Consider the following 21,682-nt stretch of genomic DNA (forward strand, 5'->3'; position numbering starts at 1 on the left):
TTTATTTGCATAGAAACAACATTTTTCTTTTAGGGCGAGGCATATCCCACCCTGTTCAGCTGTCAGCAAGTCTAAGCCCCTCCTATTCTGTAGGACTACCTCGGCCAATGAATCTAATTGGTCCTGTAAGTCCTGAATGGTACCAGAGAGGGCTTCTACATCTTCTATTAATTGCCTAGACAGCTGATTATAGGAGTGAAGGGAGACCCCAAGACCCGTACTTCCTGTGGCCACAGCTCCTGTAATTCCTAATCCTACCAGGAGGGGTATGACTGTAATGGCTCGTTTGGTTCTCCCTGCCCAAAGGTCAAAGCTGGGAATGGGCAATGGGGTGTCTCCCGAGATTAGGTCTACATTGGGGAGGAGGGTGGCTAGGTTGCAGACCCCTGTCCAATTCGGGGGTAAATAGGTGTATGCTAGGTTATTTCCACAGACAAAAACAGTGGTGTTAGGACTACAGAGGGAGGAGTTCACGGGGCTATACTGACTACATCCAGTGGATGAAAGGATTCCCAAGTCAATACTGGCGTTAGAGAGGGAATCGTTCTTGACAAAGCATGAGGTATTAAAGGTGGTTGAAAATTTTGAAAATTGTATGGGGAACGGCTCGGGGAGTAAAGTAGGGTTACATCGTTCGTTGATGTTTAAATTGGCGAAGGTGGGGATGACTATTGGGCGGGGCGGTCCTTGAGGAAGGCAGAGCCAGCAATCCTGTGCTAAGTTGGGGTTGGTGGTATTCAAAAGTGTAAAAGTAGCTTCTAGTATGGACATGGTCTGGGGGTCCAATTCAGAGGGATTGACCTTAGGGAGAATTAGGGGTGGTAGTTGAGCTGTGGGTACAGATGCCGATAGACCTCTTCTATTTGTCTTCGGGTTTCTATCTGGCGCACTGCGTCCTGGGGCCCCCCACCGTCTGACATATGTGTGGGGGCCCTGGTATTCCAGCATACCGGGGTCCCGGGGGTGCCAGTGCATCCAGCCTGAAGGTATTTATTACCCTCACTAATGGTGGGGCTTTTATTATTCTGTAGTATGGCTGTGAAATAAGTCTTGTTATTGGCCCCTATACATTGCTGGTAAGAGGAATAGCACATGCTATGCATTGATTCCTGGAAGGTAGAACAGGGGCAAGTGGCTCGAGGGGGGAGTGGCTTAGGCTTATGATAGCATTGCCAGCTTTGAGAGACCCCGGTGCCCTTATATTCCTGAACAAGATATGCAGTTATGCCTCCGCAGTCCTGCATATGAGTATACCCTCGAGGAACAACAGGAGTCTCTATAGTACCTCCCCTGCACTCGCACGGTGCACCATATAGTTGTTGTATTAAAGTATTCTTATCGGGGGAAGGGCCGAGTCCTCCCCTCGTGGCCCGAGGGTTGAGGGTTAGGACTATCATTAGGGCTATCAGCAGTACCTTGGTCATCATGGGGGAGGGTACGGCGCAAGGTCAGTTTGAAGGGATTGTCCTTATTCCGGTCAACCGTCCAGGTGACGTCAGCTTTAGTGGACTTGATGAGGTCAGAAAATGGGTCCACCGGCTTGACGTGGGTGTAATGGATCCAGGCAGCTATGCTGTCCACCTTGATGGCCGTCGGCGTTGTCAGGATGATCTGGTAAGGTCCTTTCCACCTGGGTTCTAGGGTCTCTTGTCGATGGCGTTTGACAAGGACCCAGTCACCTGGCCGGAGCTGGTGTGGAGTGGGCGGGGGTCCTGTTGCATATAGCTCTTTTAGTTTGGGCCAGATTGTCTCGTGTGTCCGCTGTAAGGCTTGGAGGGAAGACAGGAGATTATTTTCTGTGTCCAATTGGATAAGGTTAGTCTTTAGGTTAGGGATGATAGGAGGAGGCCTACCATGCATTATTTCGTAGGGAGTAAATCCTAGCTTATAGGGGGAATTTCGCACCCTAAACAGAGCGTAGGGGAGTAGGACTACCCAGTTAGCGCCAGTCTCCATGGTCAATTTAGTCAAGGTCTCTTTTAGAGTTCTATTCATTCTTTCTACCTGTCCTGAACTCTGGGGGCGGTATGCACAATGTAATTTCCAATTAGCCCCAAGTATGGAAGCCAGATCTTGACTTACCTTAGAAACGAAGGCTGGCCCGTTGTCGGACCCTATCATAACTGGAAAGCCATACCTGGGCAGGATCTCTTCTAGTAGTTTCTTAGCTACTATTTGTGCAGTCTCTTTCTTGGTTGGGAATGCCTCAGTCCAACCTGAAAAGGTATCTATAAACACCAGTAAATATTTATATCCATATTTGCCAGGCTTTACCTCCGTGAAGTCCACTTCCCAGTAGGCTCCGGGCTGGTTTCCTCTTTCCCGGATGCCAGTGGTTGACGGGTGGGTGCTGGCATTATGGAGTTGGCAGACTGCACAGTCAGCAACCAGTCGTTCAGTCTTCTCGGAGACATTTTTAATTTTAAGTCCAGTCTGCCTGATAAGATCCTGTAGCCGTCGGGTGCCCAAGTGGGTGCTATGGTGGATCCGTTCAAGGACCAGGGTTCTTAGTCTCTCAGGAAGGAGGATATTGTTCTTAGCGTCCTGCCACCATCCGTCTCTAACCTGGGTTAGAGGGAGCTTGCTCATCCATCTGATGTCATCCTCCGAGTAGTCAGGTTGGGGCGGTAGTTCCCGGGGCCCTGGATCCGGCAGTTGCAGGGGAAGTAATGGTATTGGAGTGTGTGCCGCCTTTCGAGCCGTCTGGTCTGCCAAATTGTTGCCTCGGGCGACTGGATTCGTGGGTTTTTGATGCCCCGGGCAGTGTACAATGGCTAGCTTTTTGGGTTCCCATATGGCCGCTAGCAAGGCCAGGATTTCCTCTTTGTTCTTGATGTCTTTGTCCTCTGCTGTGAGTAGTCCCCGCTCTCGGTATATTGCCCCACGTATATGTGCGGTAGCAAAAGCATACCGGCTGTCTGTATATATGGTGGCTTTTTGGCCTTTGCTCATCTTGAGAGCTTGGGTCAGGGCAATTAATTCAGCTTTTTGGGCTGAGGTCCCCGGGGGGAGAGTCTCTGCCCATATCACCTCAGTTTCTGATGTTACCGCTGCCCCTGCATACCTCTGACCTTGCTGGACAAAGCTGCTGCCGTCAGTGAACCATGTGACTTTTGCATCCGGTAGGGGCTGGTCACGTAGGTCTTCCCGAACCCCATGGATCTGGGCCAGTACCTCTGCACAGTCATGGAGTGGGGAGTCCAAATCTGGGTCAGGTAATAGGGAGGCAGGGTTTAATGCCCGCGGCAGAGTGTAGCTGATTCTGAGGGGATTTAACAGTAGACCCTGGTAGTGGACCAGTCGAGCATTGCTCATCCATCGGTCGGGAGGCTGTTTGAGAACCCTGTCGATGGCGTGGGGGGTGGTGACATGTAACTCCTGCCCCATAGTTAGTTTGTCAGCATCCTTTACCATTAGGGCCGTGGCGGCGATCATCCGGAGGCAAGGAGGCCAGCCGGCAGCCACTGGGTCCAATTTCTTTATAGGTAAGCGACAGGCCTGGGCCAAGGACTGAGGGGCTGGGCCAACACGGCCTTAGCTATGCCTTTGCTTTCATCCACAAAGAGGTGGAAGGGTTTGGAGACATCAGGGAGACCCAGGGCGGGTGCAGACAGCAAGGCAGTTTTGATCTGCTGAAATGACTGCTCAGCCTCCTCTGTCCATTTAAAGGGCGTCTGCTCTTTGGTGGCTAAGTATAGCGGTTTGGCCATTTCAGCAAATTTGGGTATCCATAAATGGCAGAACCCCGCTGACCCCAAAAATTCCCTCACCTGTCGAGGCGTGGTGGGTCTGGGGATGCGGAGGACGGTTTCCTTCCGTGCATCTGTGAGCCATCGTTGCCCCCCTTTCAATAGGTACCCCAGGTAAGTTACCTCAGGCCTGCAGATCTGCGCTTTCTTGGCAGAGGCCCAGTATCCCAGGGTGCCGAGAGTCTGTAGGAGGTTTCTGGTTCCCTGCAGGCAGGCTTCAGCGGTCTCAGCAGCTATTAAGAGATCATCAACATACTGCAGGAGGGTTACATTGGGGTTTTGTCTCCGGTACTCACTGAGATCCTCGTGTAGGGCCTCATCAAACAAGGTGGGCGAATTTTTGAATCCTTGGGGAAGTCTGGTCCAGGTGAGTTGTCCGTTTATGCCTCTCTCGGGATCCGACCATTCGAAGGCAAAGAGTTCTTGACTTTTGGGCGCCAAGGGTAAACTAAAAAAGGCATCTTTGAGGTACAGCACAGTATACCATTGTTTTCCTGGACTAAGGGCGCTCAAAAGAGTATATGGATTGGGCACAGTAGGATGGATGTCTATGACCCGTCTGTTAACTTCTCTCAGGTCCTGCACTGGGCGGTAGTCTTTACTGTTAGGTTTGCGGACTGGCAGCAGGGGTGTATTCCAGGCCGACTGGCAGGGACGCAGTATCCCCAGGTCAAGAAGCCGGCGAATATGAGGAGTGATACCAGTCTTGGCCTCTAGGGGCATGGGATACTGTCGGACACGTGCAGGATCTGCTCCTGGTTTGATCTCTATGAATAGGGCTGGGCGATGTTTGGCTAGTCCCATCCCACCTGTTTCTGCCCATGCTTCAGGGAACTGCTGAAGCCATGACTCTATATCTTGATTTTGGGAGGGTGGTTCCTGGTGAAGTCGGTACTCATCTTCTAAGTTCAGGGTGAGCACAGATATGGGTTGGTCGTGAGGGTCTGTTACGATTGGCCCCTCTGGCCGAAAATGAATTTGTGCTCCCATTTTAGTGAGCAAGTCTCTCCCCAGTAAGGGGCAAGGGCTATCGGGAATGACCAGAAAGGAATGGGTTACTCTTCCCGTGCCCAAGTCCACAGTTCTCTGAGTGGTCCAGGGGTAATGTTTGACTCCCGTAGCTCCCTGGACCCAGGAGGATTTGTTAGAAACTTTCCCGTGGGGCTTAACCAAGACCGAATGCTGTGCCCCCGTATCCACCAGGAATTGGACTGGTTTCCCCTCCACTTGTAGGGTTACCCTGGGTTCGGGGAGGGGGTCCGAACCCCATCCCCCCTACTCTGCATCATGTGTAAATAGGACTGAGGTGGCCTTCGGTTGCCATTGCCTCTGGTTGGGGCGCGGCTGCCTTTTCTTGGGGCATTACCGAGCCCAGTGGCCCTTTTCCTTGCAATAGGCACATTGATCTCTGTCCAATGGTCGCCTGGGAGGTCGAGTGGCTGGGGGGCCCTCTTGATCTTTCTGAACAATGGCGGCCAGGACCTTAGTCATTTTCTCAGTGGCTTTAAGTTGTTTATCCTCTGGGGCGTCTCGGTTATTAAAGACGCGCTGGGCGATACGGAGTAGATCCTGTATCTGTTTGCCCTCCAGATCTTCTAACTTCTGGAGTTTCTTTTTAATATCAGGGGCTGCCTGGTTAACGAAGGACATTACAAAGGCAGCCTGATTTTCGGGGGCCTCTGGATCCATAGTGGTATACTGCCTAAAGGCTTCCATTAATCTTTCTAAGTAAGAGGAGGGACTTTCTGTTTTACCGTGTATAATTGAATATACCTTGGCCAAATTAGTGGGCTTGCGCGCAGCAGCCCGGACACCCGCCATTAGAGTCTGGCGATAAATGAGCAGTCGTCCCCTACCTTCTCCGGTGTTATAGTCCCATTCATCCTGCGGGGGGGCGAGTTAAGGGAAAGGCTGCATTGATGAGGTCAGGGTTAGCGGTGGGTTGACCATCATCTCCAGGAACCAGTTTTCTCGCCTCCAGCTGGATTCGCTCTCGTTCTTCGGTAGTGAATAGGATCCGGAGGAGCTGTTGGCAGTCATCCCAGGTGGGCTGATGAGTGAACATAACGCTATCTAGAAGAGCTATCAAGTCTTTAGGATTATCAGAGAAGCGGGCATTCTGGGTTTTCCAATTATATAAGTCACTGGTAGAGAATGGCCAATACTGGAGTCGGGGGTTCCCTGTCTCATCGGGAGGGCCTATTTCTCGCAGGGGTAGGGCTATGGTGGAATCCGGATGGCGGAACCCTGGGTCGCGCTGAGTGCGTCCACGGGTGCGTCCAGCCGGCCCATGGGAGTTATTTTCATTGGGCAGGAGGACCGGTAGTGCTTCTGCCTCTCGGTTCTCCGGTTCTGACCTGGGTGGCCCCTCGGGAGGGGCCGCAGGAGGTTCCACCAAGGGGAGAGGAGCAGGGCCAGGAACAGGAAGGGGGACTGGTTGTGGGGCCAAAGGAGGAGGTTGATATGGGGGGGGGTCTAGGAGAAGGAGGTCTTGGCTATCAGAGAGTATGGGTGCAGTTGGGGCCTGAGGCTTGGGAGGTTTAGTTGGTCGGGCCGCAAGGATCTTACATGACCCTGATGACAAAAAGGGGGTCATCCAGGGAGGTGGGTTTTCTGTCAGGTCCTGCCATACCAGGATGTAGGGGATCTGGTCTGGATGGCCTTCTTTTCCTGGCAAGAAAACTCTAGATTTAACTTTTAGGATTATAGGAAGACAAAAGGTACCCTCGGTGGGCCAGCCAACCCCGAAAGTTGGCCATTCAGAGCGGCAGAAGGTAATTAGTATTTTTCTCCGGATGTCCAGACTGAGGTTGTGTCCTCGGGACTTTACATCCCCGAAATTAGCGAGAAGGAGGGAGAGGGGGGTACTCTGTGCTTGGCCCATGTCTGGGTCCTGGAAGAGATTGGTTAGAGAAGGTTACTCTGAAAACGAAAGTGATTAAGAGCCGTCCCAATAGCGGAGCCTGTAAAAGGAGGAAGGGGAGGTTATCGCGTGCGCGCTTCAGATGGGCTATCAGCCCCAGATGGGTCGTGGTGGACGTCTCCAACCACACCCGACTAGGTGTCCTATAGCGCGTCCGCCAGGACTGTCCTAGTCCCCAAAACAGAAGGTACTCTGAGCCGGCTTACTTACCGATCGGTTGTCAGCGATGACCCGTTGACCTGATGTCTGGTGGGCTCGGGGGCATCCCGGACGAGCCCCCAAATGAAATGCCCACGGTCGCGAGACCCCTCCACAAGACCACCAGAGTCGAGAGTCAAAGCCAAGCGGCAAGGGTCATTTATTGCAGGTTCGAACCTGGACCTCTGCGCACTCGTTGCCGGTGGCGCCAAGAGGTCCCGATGGAGTTTAGTTCAGCTCTTTTACAGATAGGTACAATCAAGTTCGGGACTTTCCAGGGGTGGGGAGTACTGATTGGTTAACCTTTAAACAAAGACACGCCGTCTGATTGGTTGGATGATTACAAGGGGTGGTCAGCAAGCGTAGTTACAGAAGCGAGAGCGGCTGGTTAAGTTTCGGTTTCCTGAGGGTTCGTTTCTCAATTGGAAATACTTAAGACGGGGCCATGGTTACAAAAAGAAATAGTGCAAACGGGAAAACTGATGCAACCCTAACAGCGCTGCGGCCTCCACCAGCCCAACGGCAGGGCGGCGGGAGGCTGTGCGCCCAACTCCAGGCGCACTCCCAAATGTGGCAACCCAGCGCCGCGCCCTTTCTGGGAAAGGGCCTGAGGAGAAGGCCCTTTCTCGGCCCTTCTCCTCAGAAAAGAAACTCCAGGAAAAGCACAGACTGAATGCAGGGCGTCAATTCAGTCTTATTCCCACCAAAGTAGAACGCAGTCCCCTCAAAAGTACTTTGCAAACGCAAGAGACACACAAGTTATTTAGTTTCTACGATATATTGACGGTAAGATCATAATTAGTACTAATAGAATTGAATACGGTGTTCAGTATTTAACGTGTGTTACCTTGATTACAGGCTCAGTGGAATACTTTGAACAGTGTTTCTGCACTGACCTCATCTTCCCATCCATCCCACAGATTGCGACCAAAATTATCTTTCTAAAATAAAAACTTGGTGAAGAAAGCGGTGTGGTTTAATATGAAGGAGTAGAAGCTGTGGAACCCGAAGAATCAGGGTTTCTATTCCTGCTGTGCTATTTATTAGATTCCTGAACGACACATTCTGCACAAAGATCTCCCCAGTGTTCTTTCACCCAGTCTCCCACAAGCAGGATGACTCCCGGAAGAAGGGCTGCCAAACGAACAGAACGCGCAAACCGAGACAACACCACTGTTTACGTAACTTTGGGCAAATCCATTCCTTTCTACGAAATATCCAGCTGACAGAAACAGCTGAGATGCTTTCTTGCTTGAATTCTCCGGAGTCACACCTGCCCGGTTTCCGCGTGGACCAGAGCCCGAGGTCCAGACGCACTGCTACCCACCTCAATCACCCAGTAACCCGAGCTTGGGGTAACAGCCAAGAGCCCCGAGCGCGACCCGGAAGGAGAAATCGCCCCTTCCGTCTAAGCAGGGCCCACCCTCTCCCAGCGGCCTGGACACGGGCGAGAGGGAGCTGCGCGTGCGCAGTGGCGTTGGCTGCCCTTCCGGTACGCCCGGCGCGGAGAGGCGGCACGGACGCAAGCACGCACGGACGCAAGGTTTCCCCTACTTGCGCCGCCGCCCTAGCTCCCACTTACACCTGCAGCGCGGTCAGCCCCGCAGAGATGCTGCGAGCCTGTCAGTTATCCGGCGTGACCTCCACCGCCCAGGTGAGGACGCGGGCGCCGGGAGAGAGCGCGTGGTGAAACTGACTCCCGGCAGCCGGCGCAAAATAAGGGAGGCTTTGGCTCTGCCTAGGCCTGGGGACAGAGGCGTGTCTCGGGGCCGCCCTTATCGCGAGAGTCCCGGGTGAGCCCTTGAGGCAGTTAATTCGGTAGTTCGATGGACTGGAATGACTTGAGGGTTATTGCTGAATAGGGATGGGGCGTGGAGAAGAGAAGGTGGCGGGGAGGGGGCGTAGGACGGGAGGCACGGCTTCGGGGACATGCCATCCAATCAGCCCCGCGCTGCCCCAGTCTAGGACCAATTGAGGCTGCTGGCGCCCGGGTCGCCGGTTGGGCGCTTGATAGGTTTCGCGCAGCCAGTGGTTGAAGGTCGACGGAAAACTGCAGTTCCCAGCAGGACATGCATAGCCTTGGCTTGTTGCATCTTAATAAGGAGGTGCCTGGACTGCTAGAGTCCGCGTTCGGGGGGTGGGGGTGGGGGGTCAAGATTGTAATTAATCAGGAGGGGCTGCCTTTCTTTTCGTAGCGGAGAACAATTCTTGAGCTAATGAAAGATTGTAATTTATGGAGCTCGAACACCTGGTACTCGAGGAAGGTTAGGCGTCATGACCTTGTGCTCATTTCTGAGATTAGCCTGAGGATCTGTGTCTTCAGGTGCTGGGACGACTTTGGCAGACATTCAAGGAGCCCAGACACCCAGTTATTTTTATTTCTGCATAATTATCAAAGTAATTTTCTGAAATTAAAAAAGGAAACCTATTCCCATTGCTCACAATTTAAAGAAAATTGGTATTTTGGCAAAATGTGGTATTTGCAAAACAGGTACTGTGACTCAAGCAATTGAGCAAACTCCCTGGGCACAGCGAGTTAGAAATAAAAGTCAAGCTTTTTTTTTTTCAAGTTTGCTTATCTCCCCTTTCGTTTCCAGGGTAGGAGAAGCAGTCTCTTCTGTAGGAAAGTGCGGGGTAGTGTTAGTCTTCTGTTGCTTTATAACAGGTGCCACAGATTGAGTAGCTTAAACAACACATTTATTATCTTAGTGTTTCTGGACATGAACGGTCGGGGTTCTCTGCTCGTTGTCACACAAGGATGCAAAGTGTTTTCCCTGCTGTGGTTCTCATTTGGAGCTTCTCTTCTAAGCTCCTTCAGTTTGTTGGCAGAATTCAGTCCCTTGCAGCTGTAGGGCTGAAGTCCCTGTTTTCTTGCTAGCTGTCACCTCACCCTTCCTGGGGGCTGTCTGAAGTTCCTTGCTGCAAGGTCCTCAGAGGCAGTTTGTAACACAGATGTTTACTTTCTTGCAGGCTACCAGGAGCTTGTCTCTTAGACTTCAAAATTTCTCTTAACTTCCCTGTTTCTGATCTCCAGACCCAGATTTAAACGGCTTATGTGATTAGGCCAGGCCCACCTGGGTAACTCCCTTTTGATTAGTTCAAGTCAACTGATTAGAAACCTAATTACATCTGCAAAATCCCTTTTGCCATACTACTCTAATCATGGGCTTAACTGCAGGGGGCAGAGATCATGGAAGCCGACTTAGAATCTGGCCTATCATACTGCCCAAGTGGGGCTAGGAGGTTGGAGGAAGCATAACTGCCTTTCAGGGCAGAACTGGTGAGGTATGTTTTCGGAGCTCTCCTTTCAGGCCCAGTCTTGTTACATCATAGTTGTCACTGATCTGTCTCTGTCTGCCCTGAAGTCCAAAACTACTTTTTCCTTCCTTGCCTTTATCAAAATATTTTCCACTTAATGGGATCCCAATTAGGAAATTAGGAGAAAACTGGTTAAAACTTCATATTAAAATACGAACTCTTTTCTAGCCTGCAACCAAGATTTCTTACCTTCCTAAAGCTGCTATCTTGAAATATTCATTGGTTTATTCTTCTTATCTCCTCATTCGTTCTATAGTATTTGCTCCTGTTGCGTTGTGAAACTCTTTTTGCTCTTCTCATGTAGTATCTTGGGTCCCATTTTACCCTTCATCTCTTTTATTTTCCTTTGTTGAGTCGACTTCTTCTTGTACCTCTAGGAACTCTGGTACCCCAATGAACTTCCCCCCTCTCCCCCTTTCTCTTTACTTTTAAGACATTATTTCAAAGCAGTTTTAGATTCACAGCAAACTAGAGGGCATTCCCCATATACCCTGTGCCTGAGGGATGCATAGCCTCCCCCTGTATTAACGTCTGCCACCGGAGTGTTACATTTGTTACAATTGATGAACCTACATTGACATATCATAATCACCCAACATCCGTTGTTGACACTAGCGTTCTCTTTTGATGTTGTACGTTCTGTGGATTGAGACACATGTATGATGGTATGTATCCATCACTATGGTATCATATAGAGTATTTTCACTGACCTAGAAATCCTCTGTGCTCCACCTATTCATCACTTGCCTAGCCCCACCTCCTGGCAACCACCAGTCTCTTTACTGTCTCCATAGTTTTGCTTTTTTCAGAATGTCATATAGATGGAATCATACAGAATGTAGCCTTTTCAGATTGGTTTCTTTCACTTAGTATACTTCAGGTTCCTCCATGTCTTTTTATGGCTTGATGGATCATTTTTTTAGTGCTGAAAAATATTCCATTGTCTGGCTGTACCACAGTTTATTTATCCATTCACCTACTGAAGGACATCTTGGTTGCCTCCAAGGTTTGGCAGTTAAGAATAAAGATGCAGTAAACTTTTCAGTGCACGTTTTTACGTGGACATACATTTTCAGCTCCTTTGTGTAAATACCAGGGAGCACATATGCTGGATCATATGGTGAGAATATGCTTTGTTTTGTAAGAAACTGCCCCTCTATCTTCCAAAATGGCTGTACCGTTTTGCATTCCCAGCAGCAGTGAATGAGAGTTCTTGTTGCTCCACAGCCTCACCAGCATTTGGTTGTGGTCAGTGTTGGGGATTTTGGCCATTCTAAGAGGCATGTAATGATACTGTCCCATCTCTTTATATGCTCTCTTACTGGGATTACATCAGTTCTCAGAATTTTAATCCCTAAGCAGATGATTGTCTAGCCTCTGCTTTTGAACTTTGTACTCAAATTTCTAAATTCTTGTTTGATTTTGTCAAAATCCTTTCCACTCCATCACACCATCTTCTTTTTTTATTTTGCTGTACACGGGCCTCTCTCACTGCCGCGGCCTCTCCCGTTGTGGAGCACAGGCTCTGGACACACAGGCTCAGCAGCCATGGCTCACGGACCCAGCCGCTCCGCGGCATGTGGGGTCTTCCTGGACCGGGGTATGAACTCGTGTCCCCTGCATCGGCAGGCGGACTCCCAACCACTGCGCCACCAGGGAAGCCCCACACCACACACCATCTTCTTAAATGTCTTCTGGCTTTTACTGTTGCCCTCCTAGAGTCAGTTCTTCACCTAGTTGTTAACAAAGGCCTTTAAAAAAGCATACAGACCATGTCATGCCCTCCCGTGACATCCCGTCTCATCAGAGTAAAATCTAAAGTCTTTACCGTGCCCCCTGGGCCCTTCATGATCTGGATCTTTCCATATCTTATTTTTCTACTCGGCCTCATTCTCTTCTTCTCACTGCCTTTTCATTTGCTGTTTACCCTGAAGTTCTCCCACACACCTTTGCTTAGCTCTCACTCCCTTCAGATATTTTCTCAGCTATCACCTTCCCTTCAGAGAGGCCTTCCCTATCTAAAACAGACCTCTGACCACTCTCTCCTTTGCATCACTCTGAACTTACCCTTACCCTACTTGGTTTTACTTTGTAGCCCCTACCACCACCTGACATACTGTGTATTTATTGTGTATTTTCCACATTAAAATGGAAGCTCCTCAAAGGGACTGTATCCATATCAGTACTCACAGTAGTCCCAGCTCCTAATAGGTGCTCAGTAAATAAAGATGTGTCATTTGTGACCTGTTTGAATGAAAGAATGACATGTTTGAATGAAAGAATAAATGTGTTCTGTGAATTTTTCTTAATTTCTGCAAGTGGATGTGACCTCCCTTAAACTTAAACCTCCATAGGTTTTAGAACCTCTCCAGAGAAACAGAACCGATAGGATGTGCATGTAGATAGAAAGATTTACTATAAGGAATTGGCCCATGCAGTTGTGGAGGCTGGCAGGCTTGATATGCACAGTCCCAGAGGAGCTTGTGGTGCATTTTCAGTCTGAAGGCTGGCAAACTGGAGACCCAGGAGAGCCGATGGTGCAGTTCCAGTCTGAAGGCATTCTGCCGGAGAATTCCCTCTTGGCTTGGGGAGACTGGTCTTTTTGTTCTATTCAGGTCTTCCATTGACTGTCTGAGGCCCACCCATATTATGGAAGGCAACCTGTTTTATTCATAGTTCATTGATTCAAATGTTAATTTCATCCAAAAACACCCTCCAAGTTGACATAAAAAATTTACCATCACGGCTGGCATCTAGCTTATCCTCAATGTGTGGACTTAATCATCCTTAAATTCCTTACATGTGGGTATTCAGAAATGAATTGCTCTTTCTTTCTTTCCCAGAAATGAGCTTCAGAGCTCTGATTCTTCCTCACTTTACTTCCCAGACCTAACACCATCTGTCTTCTTTTAGTCCCAGGACTGCATGGCCAGGCCCAGCCTTTTTTGAGGTGGGCCTTGGGTTTGGAGGACCTGGGCTTTCAGCCTAGCCTGGCCCTCTCCCAGACTACAAATTTGGGAGTGGTCATCTGCACGTGCATTGATCTTATCTGCTTATAATTTTGAAAAAGCGAAAGAAACATTCTTTTTGAGGGTTGACTAAGCTAGCTTATTTAACTAAGACCAAGTTTGATATCAGGGCTAATTTAGGACTGAACTTGTGTGTGGACATTTTTAGCTGTCATCTTCTGGAATTCTTTCTTTTCATTAGGGTTATAAAACACTGTTACTCAATAATAGATGTAGGTAGTGAGGCACACGTGGTAGAAAGTAGTTTAGTATATGATGCAGCCTGTTTGCGTCTATGCATATTAGAATCCTTTTTTTTTAAAAATAAATTTATTGTTTTAATTTTTGGCTGTGTTGGGTCTTCATTGCTGCGCACAGGCTTTTCTCTAGTTGCAGCGAGCAGGGGCTACTCTTCGTTGTGGTGCGTGGGCTTGTCATTACAGTGGCTTCTCTTGTTACGGAGCACAGGCTCTAGGTGCTTGGGCTTCAGTATTTGTGGCACGCGGGCTCAGTAGTTGTGGCTCGGGGGCTTAATTACTCTGCGGCATGTGGGATCTTCCCAGCCAGGGCTGGAACCCATATCTCTTGAATTGGCAGGCAGATTCTTAACCACTGCGCCACCAGGGAAGTCTAGAATCCTTTTTTTATTATTCTTCATTTTCATTTCTCTGGACCAATTGCTTTCAAACCATTTTGAAATACATTTTACATCATAACTTAGAACGGAAGATTGAGAGTATATAGGTAATATATATTTTCACACGTATATGCAGAGAAAACTAGAGAAATATCACCTTCCTGCTTTTGCCATACTGATGAATGTCTGCTATTTCCTTGTCATAACTGAAAAGCACTTTTTCTCCTATAGAATATGTTTTTACTGGGAAATAATACTGCTTTCATGCCAAACTTAATTGGATTTGTGTATGTGATATATTTTTAACCTTAATGCATGATTCCTATAAAATATTTTTAGTCAACTATAGAAAGAGTTGTTGGATATTAATCTGTAATTTAAATGTAGAACTTGCCATTAACTTCGGGATACCTTTTGTTTGTGTGGGAGGAATCCTTATTACAAATCTCAAAACCGAAATGTCAGTTACAGCAAACGGCCACATCTAGAAGGGAAACCTGCAACCTCCAGATAGGGTTCACATGAGGGGACTTGTATTATAGTCTCTGTTTCCAGGATTGTGGTTTCTTTTTATATGTTCACTTTAATTTGGAAGAGCTAAGGAATAAGTGGTGTTTGCAAGAACATTACATGGGAATTGTGTGTTTTAACTTGCTTTTTGGGGTTTTGTTTGTTAAAATCATGTTTCTATAGGTTGGAAGCAGCAATGCTAACCTTATAACATTTATCACAAGGCTATATGTCAAGGCAAATTGTTTTGAAACAGTATTGTCTTTTGTACATTGTTGGTTATTATTAATAAAAAGGTATTCCAGAACTAAGAAGTGTCCAGTATTTTGTGTGTTAAAGTTAGGACGTTTAGTTTATATAAATAAAGAGAGTTTAGTTTGGTGCTTAAGAAAGAGGGTTCTGAAGGTAGACTTTGGATTTGGAAGTGGTTTCTTACACGTGACACCAAAAGACACAAGATAAATTGGATTTCACAAAATTAAAGAATGTTTTGGGGCTTCCCTGGTGGTGCAGTGGTTAAGAATCCACCTGCCAATGTAGAGCCAGAAAGTAGAGAGTGGCTGACAGGAGCTGGGGAGAAGGGAAAATGGGGAGACTGCCTAGTTGGTACAGGAGTTTACTTTTGGAGTGATGAAACTGTTCCGGAGCTAGGTGACGGCGATGGTTGTACAGCATTGTGGATGTACTAAATGCCTCTGAAACGTACACTTTAAAATGGTGAATTTTATAAGCGAATTTTACCACACAGAGAAAAAAACAAAACACTCAACACCAGGCAGTTGCAGATGGCCTGATATATACAGAGCTAGACTTATATATATATATAAAATTAAAGTAATATAAAATAATATATAATAAACTTGAAGTAGCATCCATTAGCCGGAAATGGGACAATTTGAGTTTTCAAAAGGATAACAGTTGCAACTGGTTTAAGTTCATCAGAAGTGTTTAAATCCATGAGTTGATAAAGATCCTGTTTTGGTTTGCTAAGGCACCTTGAGCTTGGGGTAAAAGATTTATTGACTGCCTCCCTCAGTTCTGGGGGTTTCTGGCCTCAGCTGGGCATTTTGTGTCCCTCGTGAGGTTGTAGTCAGGCCGTGGCTGGGGCTAGAGTCATCTCAAAGGCTTCCTCACTCCCGTGTCTGACAGCTGATACTGGCTGCAGCTGAGACCTCAGTGGGTCTGTTGGCTGGAACACCTACATGTGTGTCTGGGTTTCCTCCCAGTTTGGCGGCTGTGTTCCAAGAGCAAGTGTGATGAGGGGCAGAGCCAGGCAGAAACTGTGTCCCCTTTATGTCTTGGTCTCAGAAGTCACAGAGCCTCACTTTCACTGCCCTCTATTAGTAAATTAGTAACTAAGGCATGCCCTTGTTCCAGGGAAGGGCTCAGTTTGCTGGAGGAGTAGCAAGTTTCTGGAAGAGCATGTGTTACAGGAAATATTGTTGTAGTCAGTTTTGGACAATACAGTCTGCCTTGTAGCCATGACAACTTGCATTCCTCCCACATGTAAATACATTCACAGCCTTCCTCATAACCCTCCAAAACCTCATCCCATCACAGCATCAGGCTTAGACTAACGGACCAGGATCTTGCCATCAAGTCAGATCCCTTTGCAGGTAAGACATCTTGAATGTGGTCTGTTGGGTACAGTTCCTTAAGTGCTTTTCCTTTCAGTCTAAAGACCTGTGAACTAAAGAGACAAGTTATCTGTTCCCCATATACCCTACACACAATATAGTGTGACACTCCCTTCCAAAGAGGCACACAGCAGTCACTGTTCATAACAAATGTCAAATCCAACTGACACATGTTGCTGCTTGCTTAATTAGGACTTAGTTTTCTTGCTTGGGAATGTTTCTCCATAGCTCTTTTTTTTTTGGCTGCACTGCGCCGCATGTAGGATCTTAGTTCCCCAAACCCGAGCCCCCTGCCGTGGAAGCGCTTAGTATTAACCACTGCTCCGCCAGGGAAGTCCCTCTCCATAGCTCTTGGTTCTACCCTCTGGGCTTCAGGTTTCACCCTTTGAATCATCCTTCCTTTTCTGTTTATTAATTAATTAATTTATTTTTGGCTGCGCTGGATCTTGGTTGCTGTGCGCGGGCTTCTCATTGTGGTGGCTTCTCTTGGTGCGGAGCACGGGCTCTAGGTGCGCGGGCTCAGTAGTTGCAGCACGTGGGCTCAGTAGTTGTGACTCGCGGGCTCTAGAGCGCAGGCTCAGTAGTTGTGGTGCACGGGCTTAGTTGCTCCACGGCATGTGGGATCTTCCCAGACCAGGACTCGAGCCCATGTCTCCTGCATTGGCAGGTGGATTCTTAACCACTGCGCTACCAGGGAAGCCCCATCCTTCCTTTTCCAGATGTGTCGCCTGTTGGCAGCTGAATCGTTTTCTCAGACTGCTTTCTGTCTGTAGAGGTTCTAGAGGCCCAAACCTCTATTTGTTTTATACTCTTCACCTTTAAATCCAGGCCGGCCTGTTTTTCATCTTAATGACTCTGTGGGTTTCTTGTGGGTCTTACTGGGGTGTTCTCCATTAGACAAGAGCCACACCCACAAATCTGATCAGAATAAGCTCTTCTCCAATTTTGGGCTCCCTGTGAGGCTGCTGTGGTCTCAAACCCCTAAGATTCTCAGTTGCCCTGTTGTTTAATAAAAAGAATATGGGATGCATACTCTTAAGGTCCTTAGTGGGCCTTTTCTCAGTATAAAAAGTTCTGTGAGGAGCACCTCCTGAGATCTTTCTGAGGTCTTAAAGGATCGTTGCTAACTGGAGAGGCTGAGAATGAGAAACAGTCTTATTTTTTAACCCACCAAGTACTAGCTCCTTTTTTTTTTTTTTTTTACTAGCTCCTTTATATTTCCTTCAAATTTTGCTTGAAAGCTAAACAGTTTTTTTCGGTTTGTTTGTCTTTCAGAAGCTTGGCGCTATCCTTATCATACTCTGCTAAAAGGAAGCAGTTGGCACTTGTGAACGTTCTGCTTAGTACTGTCTTTAGCTAAATCCATCAGTTCATTAGGTATAGCTATACCTAATTTTCTATTTTCCACGTCTTACCACGGGTGACAATTTTGATAAACTTCTGCCACTACATACAAAGATCCCTTTTTCCTCCAGGTTCCAAAAATATTTTTCTCACTTTTCTTAAGCCCTCACCAAGACAGCTTCTGTGAAGGCCATTAGGCTTCTGCTAACAGTCTCCTCAAGGCCCTTCCAACTTTCACTCCTCACCCCCCAGTCCCAAAGTCATTAACACGTGCTTTATGTTTTATAGCAGCACCCTATTTCCAGGTACAAGCATCTGTTTGGTTATAGCTGTAAAACAGATCACCCCAAACCTAGTCTTTATTTATTCTTTTATGGTAAATAATATTTATTATTATACAGATAAAAATTATATTGTATTGTATATACTTATAAGGAAATAACATATAAGTAAATATCTTTCATTTCTAAGGAGGTTCCATTAGGAGGTTCTTGGGGTCTCATGAGCTTGCAAGGTTCTGGGGAAGTGGCAAGGTTCTAGAAAAGCATGTGAGCTGTGAACTATAGCAGTTTTTGGAAAATACAATCTGTCACAATTAATAAATGAAAACCAAAAAACCGCACAATTGTTCATCATCAGAGGATAACTGGATAAAAGGATAAAAAGAATCAACCATTTATCCTCCTTTCCTCTGTGAACTGTACTGTTGAGTAATCAAATTGTAGATGAGGGGAAGCATCTCTATAAAATACGTCAAATTATAAATGAAAAATAGAATTAGAGACCACTTTTTGCAACTTCCAATAAATTAATGGATCTAGACATTGTACATCAGCACAATTGATAACAGCACAAAAAGAGAGGCAAGCAGATGTTGTGTACCTCCCGATGAAAGAAAACACCACCCCCTAAAGTCTTGCCAAAGAGAGTAAACCTGAGTCTGATCAAGTGTCTGGTTCCAGCTCCAGCTTGCAGGAAACACAGAGGACAGGAACGTGTTAAATTGCACCTTGAACAAAATCCAGGCTGTGGAAAATTCTGCAGGTTGAACAAGCAGATTTCTTCAACAGAATAATTACTGGAGGGAACACATATAGAGTAAAAGACCTATGGATTAATAGACTTAGAAGATATCCATATTTTTTTAATAGGCAAGACTAAACTTTGTATCTAGGGATTCATACTTGGGTGATAAAACCATGAAAAACTTAAGTATTTTGACTCTTAAAGCTCTGTTTGGAATATGAAATGCAACATAGACTATGATGGTAGCCTAATGAATAGGATACTTAAATTTTTTAAACCAGGAGCCACTATTTCAGATAAAAAACCTGTTTATTTGCCTCAGGATACAATCAATTTTCTTTTTTTTGTACAGAAGTATGAAACTTTTTTTAAATTAATTTTTCGGCTACGTCGGGTCTTCATTGCTGTGCGTGGGCTTTCTCTAGTTGCGGCAAGCGGAGGCTACTCTTTGTTGTGGTGCACAGGCTTCTCATTGTGGTGCCTTCTCTTGTTGCGGAGCGTGGGCTCTAGGTGTGCGGGCTTCAGTAGTTGCAGCGCGTGGGCTCAGTAGTTGTGGCTCACGGGCTCTAGAGCACAGGCTCAGTAGTTGTGGCACATGGGCTTAGTTGCTCCGCCGCATGTGGGATCTTTCTGGACCAGGGATCAGACCCATGTACCTTGCATTGGCAGGCGGATTCTTAACCACTGCGCCACCAGGGAAGTCCCAAGTGTGAAACCTTTTATTGCTACTATGTTTTGGTCATAAAAGATAAATTTTTTCACGTTTTATCCCTTCTTAAATCAGGGTGCATATTACAGTTGGTGCATTTTTACAATTGTTTAATTCAAAGCTCAGCTTTCAAAAACAAAAGCAAAAGCAAGAATATCCAGAAAAATTCTGAAAAAGAATAGTACTAGAAGAGAGGACTAGCTCTACCAGGTTAAAACCTAATTCTAAGATGCAGTAGTTAAAACATTGTGGGGTTAGTCTATGAATAGACGTGTGTGAATAGGTGGAACAGTGGAACAAATTAGGAAATCTAAGTGCATCAAGGAATTGAGTATATTTTAAGGTGGCATTTCAAATTGTTGGGGAAAAAATGGATTATTCAGTCTACGATTTAGGGACAACTGAATAGACATTTAAGAAAAAATAAAGTTGAATCCATGCCATATACTTTACACTGGATTCAAAGATTTAAATATAAAAAAGATGAAACCATGAGAGTAATACCATGGAAGACTTATTTTATCATCAGAGGGTGACTTTCGAAGAATAGGAGAAAACCCGGAAATCATAAAAGATGGACACTTTTGGCTATAAAAGTATCACAAACTAGATAAAACCATTTGCAAGTAGCAGGGACATGGCTAATTTTTCTTCGTATGTAAAGAACACTTAGAACATGAAGATGATCGATCTTATTTAAAAGTGGTCAAAGGATACACTGACAGTTCATAGAAAAGGAAGTAAAATAGATAATAAATATATTAAAAGATGCACAGTCATAACAAAGGAAACTGTGATTAAAACTGCACTGCAAGGCTGTTGGAGAGGCTGTGGGAACCCCCATCCCCTGCACTGGCAGGCGGACTCTTAACCACTGTGCCACTAGGGACGCCCCTAATACAGCAATATTTACCAACATTTCAGATTTTACTTTTAGGAATACTTTTAGGAATTGACCCCAAATGATGTATGTTTCTCATTGTTTATTATAATAAAAATTTAAACAAAACCTCAGTCACCATCAAAAAGAGGCTGGTTAAATATATTAAGTGACAACTGTTGGAGGCCAGAGAGAATGAAATGTACCCACCAAACTGAGAGCGTCTTGAGACCAAAACACAAGGCAGGCAGCTCCACATAATCAACAGATCAGTTTATTATAGGGTAACTTACAGGGTGGGATCCGGCAGGCAATGATCCAGAAGCGTTCACAACTGCACTCCGCATGTCTGAGGGGCTATTGGGACGATTTTATAGTTAACCTAGAGTACAGGGGTACGTGCTTGCGAACAGGACGTGCATTCCTAAGTCAAGATGATTGAGTGGGTAACGGGTCTCATGGGTAGGGGAATACGTCAGCAAAGGTCTTCAATGTTTGGGGACTAACAGAGCGTAGAGGCCCCCTGGTCCTAATGATTATTAAACAATATCTATTAACTACAAAGCCTTTGATGACAGAGAAGCGATTTACCACACAGTACCATCCTGGGCAGGGTCTGTGGAAGGACAGGAGGATGGCATCAGTTATGCTAACAGCCGTACAACCAACCATACAGTGGAGTACTGAATCACTCAAATCCAGTAGGAAGATTTTCATGTGCTGATATAGAATGAGCTCAGGTGTATATTGTTGAGTGAACTTTAGTACAGGACTGGGTGTATGTTATGGTATCATTTGTGTAAAGGGGGCGTGCCCGGAATTCTCCGTCACAAACTATCTGAATATATAAGAAACAGATAGCATTGGTTGCTTATGGAGAGGGAATCTAAGTGGCTGGAAGACAGAAGCATGAGGGAGACTTCACTCTGTATGTAACTAAACATTTTGATTTTGAATTTCAGATTTTAAATTTACTTAATGCTAGGAACTGTAAACTTACAATCACATCAAATATATCTGTCAAAGGGAGGGAAGAGGGGCAAGGTAAAAGTAGAAGATGGATAAAGGAGCAGGTTAAAAAGTATATATTGCTGTGAATTAGAGTGTTCTCAGACTCTAGTGTTGAATTTGGCTCTGTATTACACAGAATCAAGGATCCATTATTATGTTTGCTGCTTGACGTTCCAGTTAGCTAATTGTCCGCCGTTAACAGTGCCTTAATTTTTGACTCAAATACCTTTTTATACCCATTGAGGTAAAAAAATGCTTTCTTAAACAAAACACAACTTTAATGGTTTCCTAATATTTCATCCCTAAGTGAACAAAATGGAGTTGTTGATATATGAAAGTAGATGCAATTCTGTTTGAAATTTCATGCTACCTGCTTTATAGAACAGTAGGAAAACACCCTTTTCTTGTAATTTCAGTTGAGAATTCTACACTAAAGGTAATAATTGAAATACTTTTAAAATACCAATTATAGCTGCTTTACACATTGTAAAACATACAGTTTTTCCTCCCCCAAATGTATTAATATGTTAATTTGATGTTTACCTCTAGGCTTTGGCAAATAGAATGTAAATGCAACTATAATTCTAGAGTAATTTCATGTGCTCTCTGATCATGTGATATATTTTCTTAAAATTTAAGATACTTTTAAAAGAAAGTTTGTGTTTTTCTGTTACTCCTTAGATGCAGTTTCATCAAGGAACCTAGAGAAAGCATTTTTTTTTCCCTTGCTGC

The 21,682-nt window shown here is 46.0% G+C and overlaps 3 protein-coding genes across 8 annotated transcripts in view; 1 reads left to right on the top strand and 2 right to left on the bottom strand.

Moving 5' to 3' along the window:
• On the bottom strand, positions 1 to 5,438 carry LOC117201974 (uncharacterized). Its single transcript, XM_049696238.1, is given in 3 exon segments — positions 1 to 3,482; positions 3,485 to 5,024; positions 5,232 to 5,438. Coding segments are annotated over 3 exon segments (3,894 nt in total). The 3' UTR covers positions 1 to 1,335.
• LOC125960798 (cell division protein ZipA-like) lies at positions 1,635 to 7,431 on the bottom strand. The gene is made up of 2 exons (XM_049695890.1): positions 5,606 to 7,431; positions 1,635 to 1,769 (listed from the first exon to the last, which is right to left on the bottom strand). The coding sequence occupies exon 1, from the start codon at positions 6,631 to 6,633 to the stop codon at positions 5,629 to 5,631; it is 1,005 nt and encodes a 334-aa protein (XP_049551847.1). The 5' UTR covers positions 6,634 to 7,431; the 3' UTR covers positions 1,635 to 1,769; positions 5,606 to 5,628.
• A 791-nt stretch (positions 7,432 to 8,222) lies between these two features.
• IMMT (inner membrane mitochondrial protein) overlaps positions 8,223 to 21,682 on the top strand; it is a 48,660-nt gene continuing 35,200 nt past the window's right edge. For 2 of the 6 annotated variants that reach the window (XM_012533667.3, XM_049695875.1), the window contains exon 1: positions 8,235 to 8,524. In XM_012533667.3, coding sequence (XP_012389121.1) covers positions 8,480 to 8,524 — 45 coding nt within the window. In that variant the 5' untranslated portion in view covers positions 8,235 to 8,479. Of the gene's footprint in view, positions 8,525 to 21,682 lie in introns of all 6 variants that reach the window. The other 4 variants (XM_049695877.1, XM_049695879.1, XM_049695876.1 and 1 more) reach the window with 4 other exon arrangements.

This window comes from Orcinus orca, chromosome 13, assembly GCF_937001465.1.
Source record: "Orcinus orca chromosome 13, mOrcOrc1.1, whole genome shotgun sequence".
NCBI lineage: Eukaryota > Metazoa > Chordata > Mammalia > Artiodactyla > Delphinidae > Orcinus > Orcinus orca.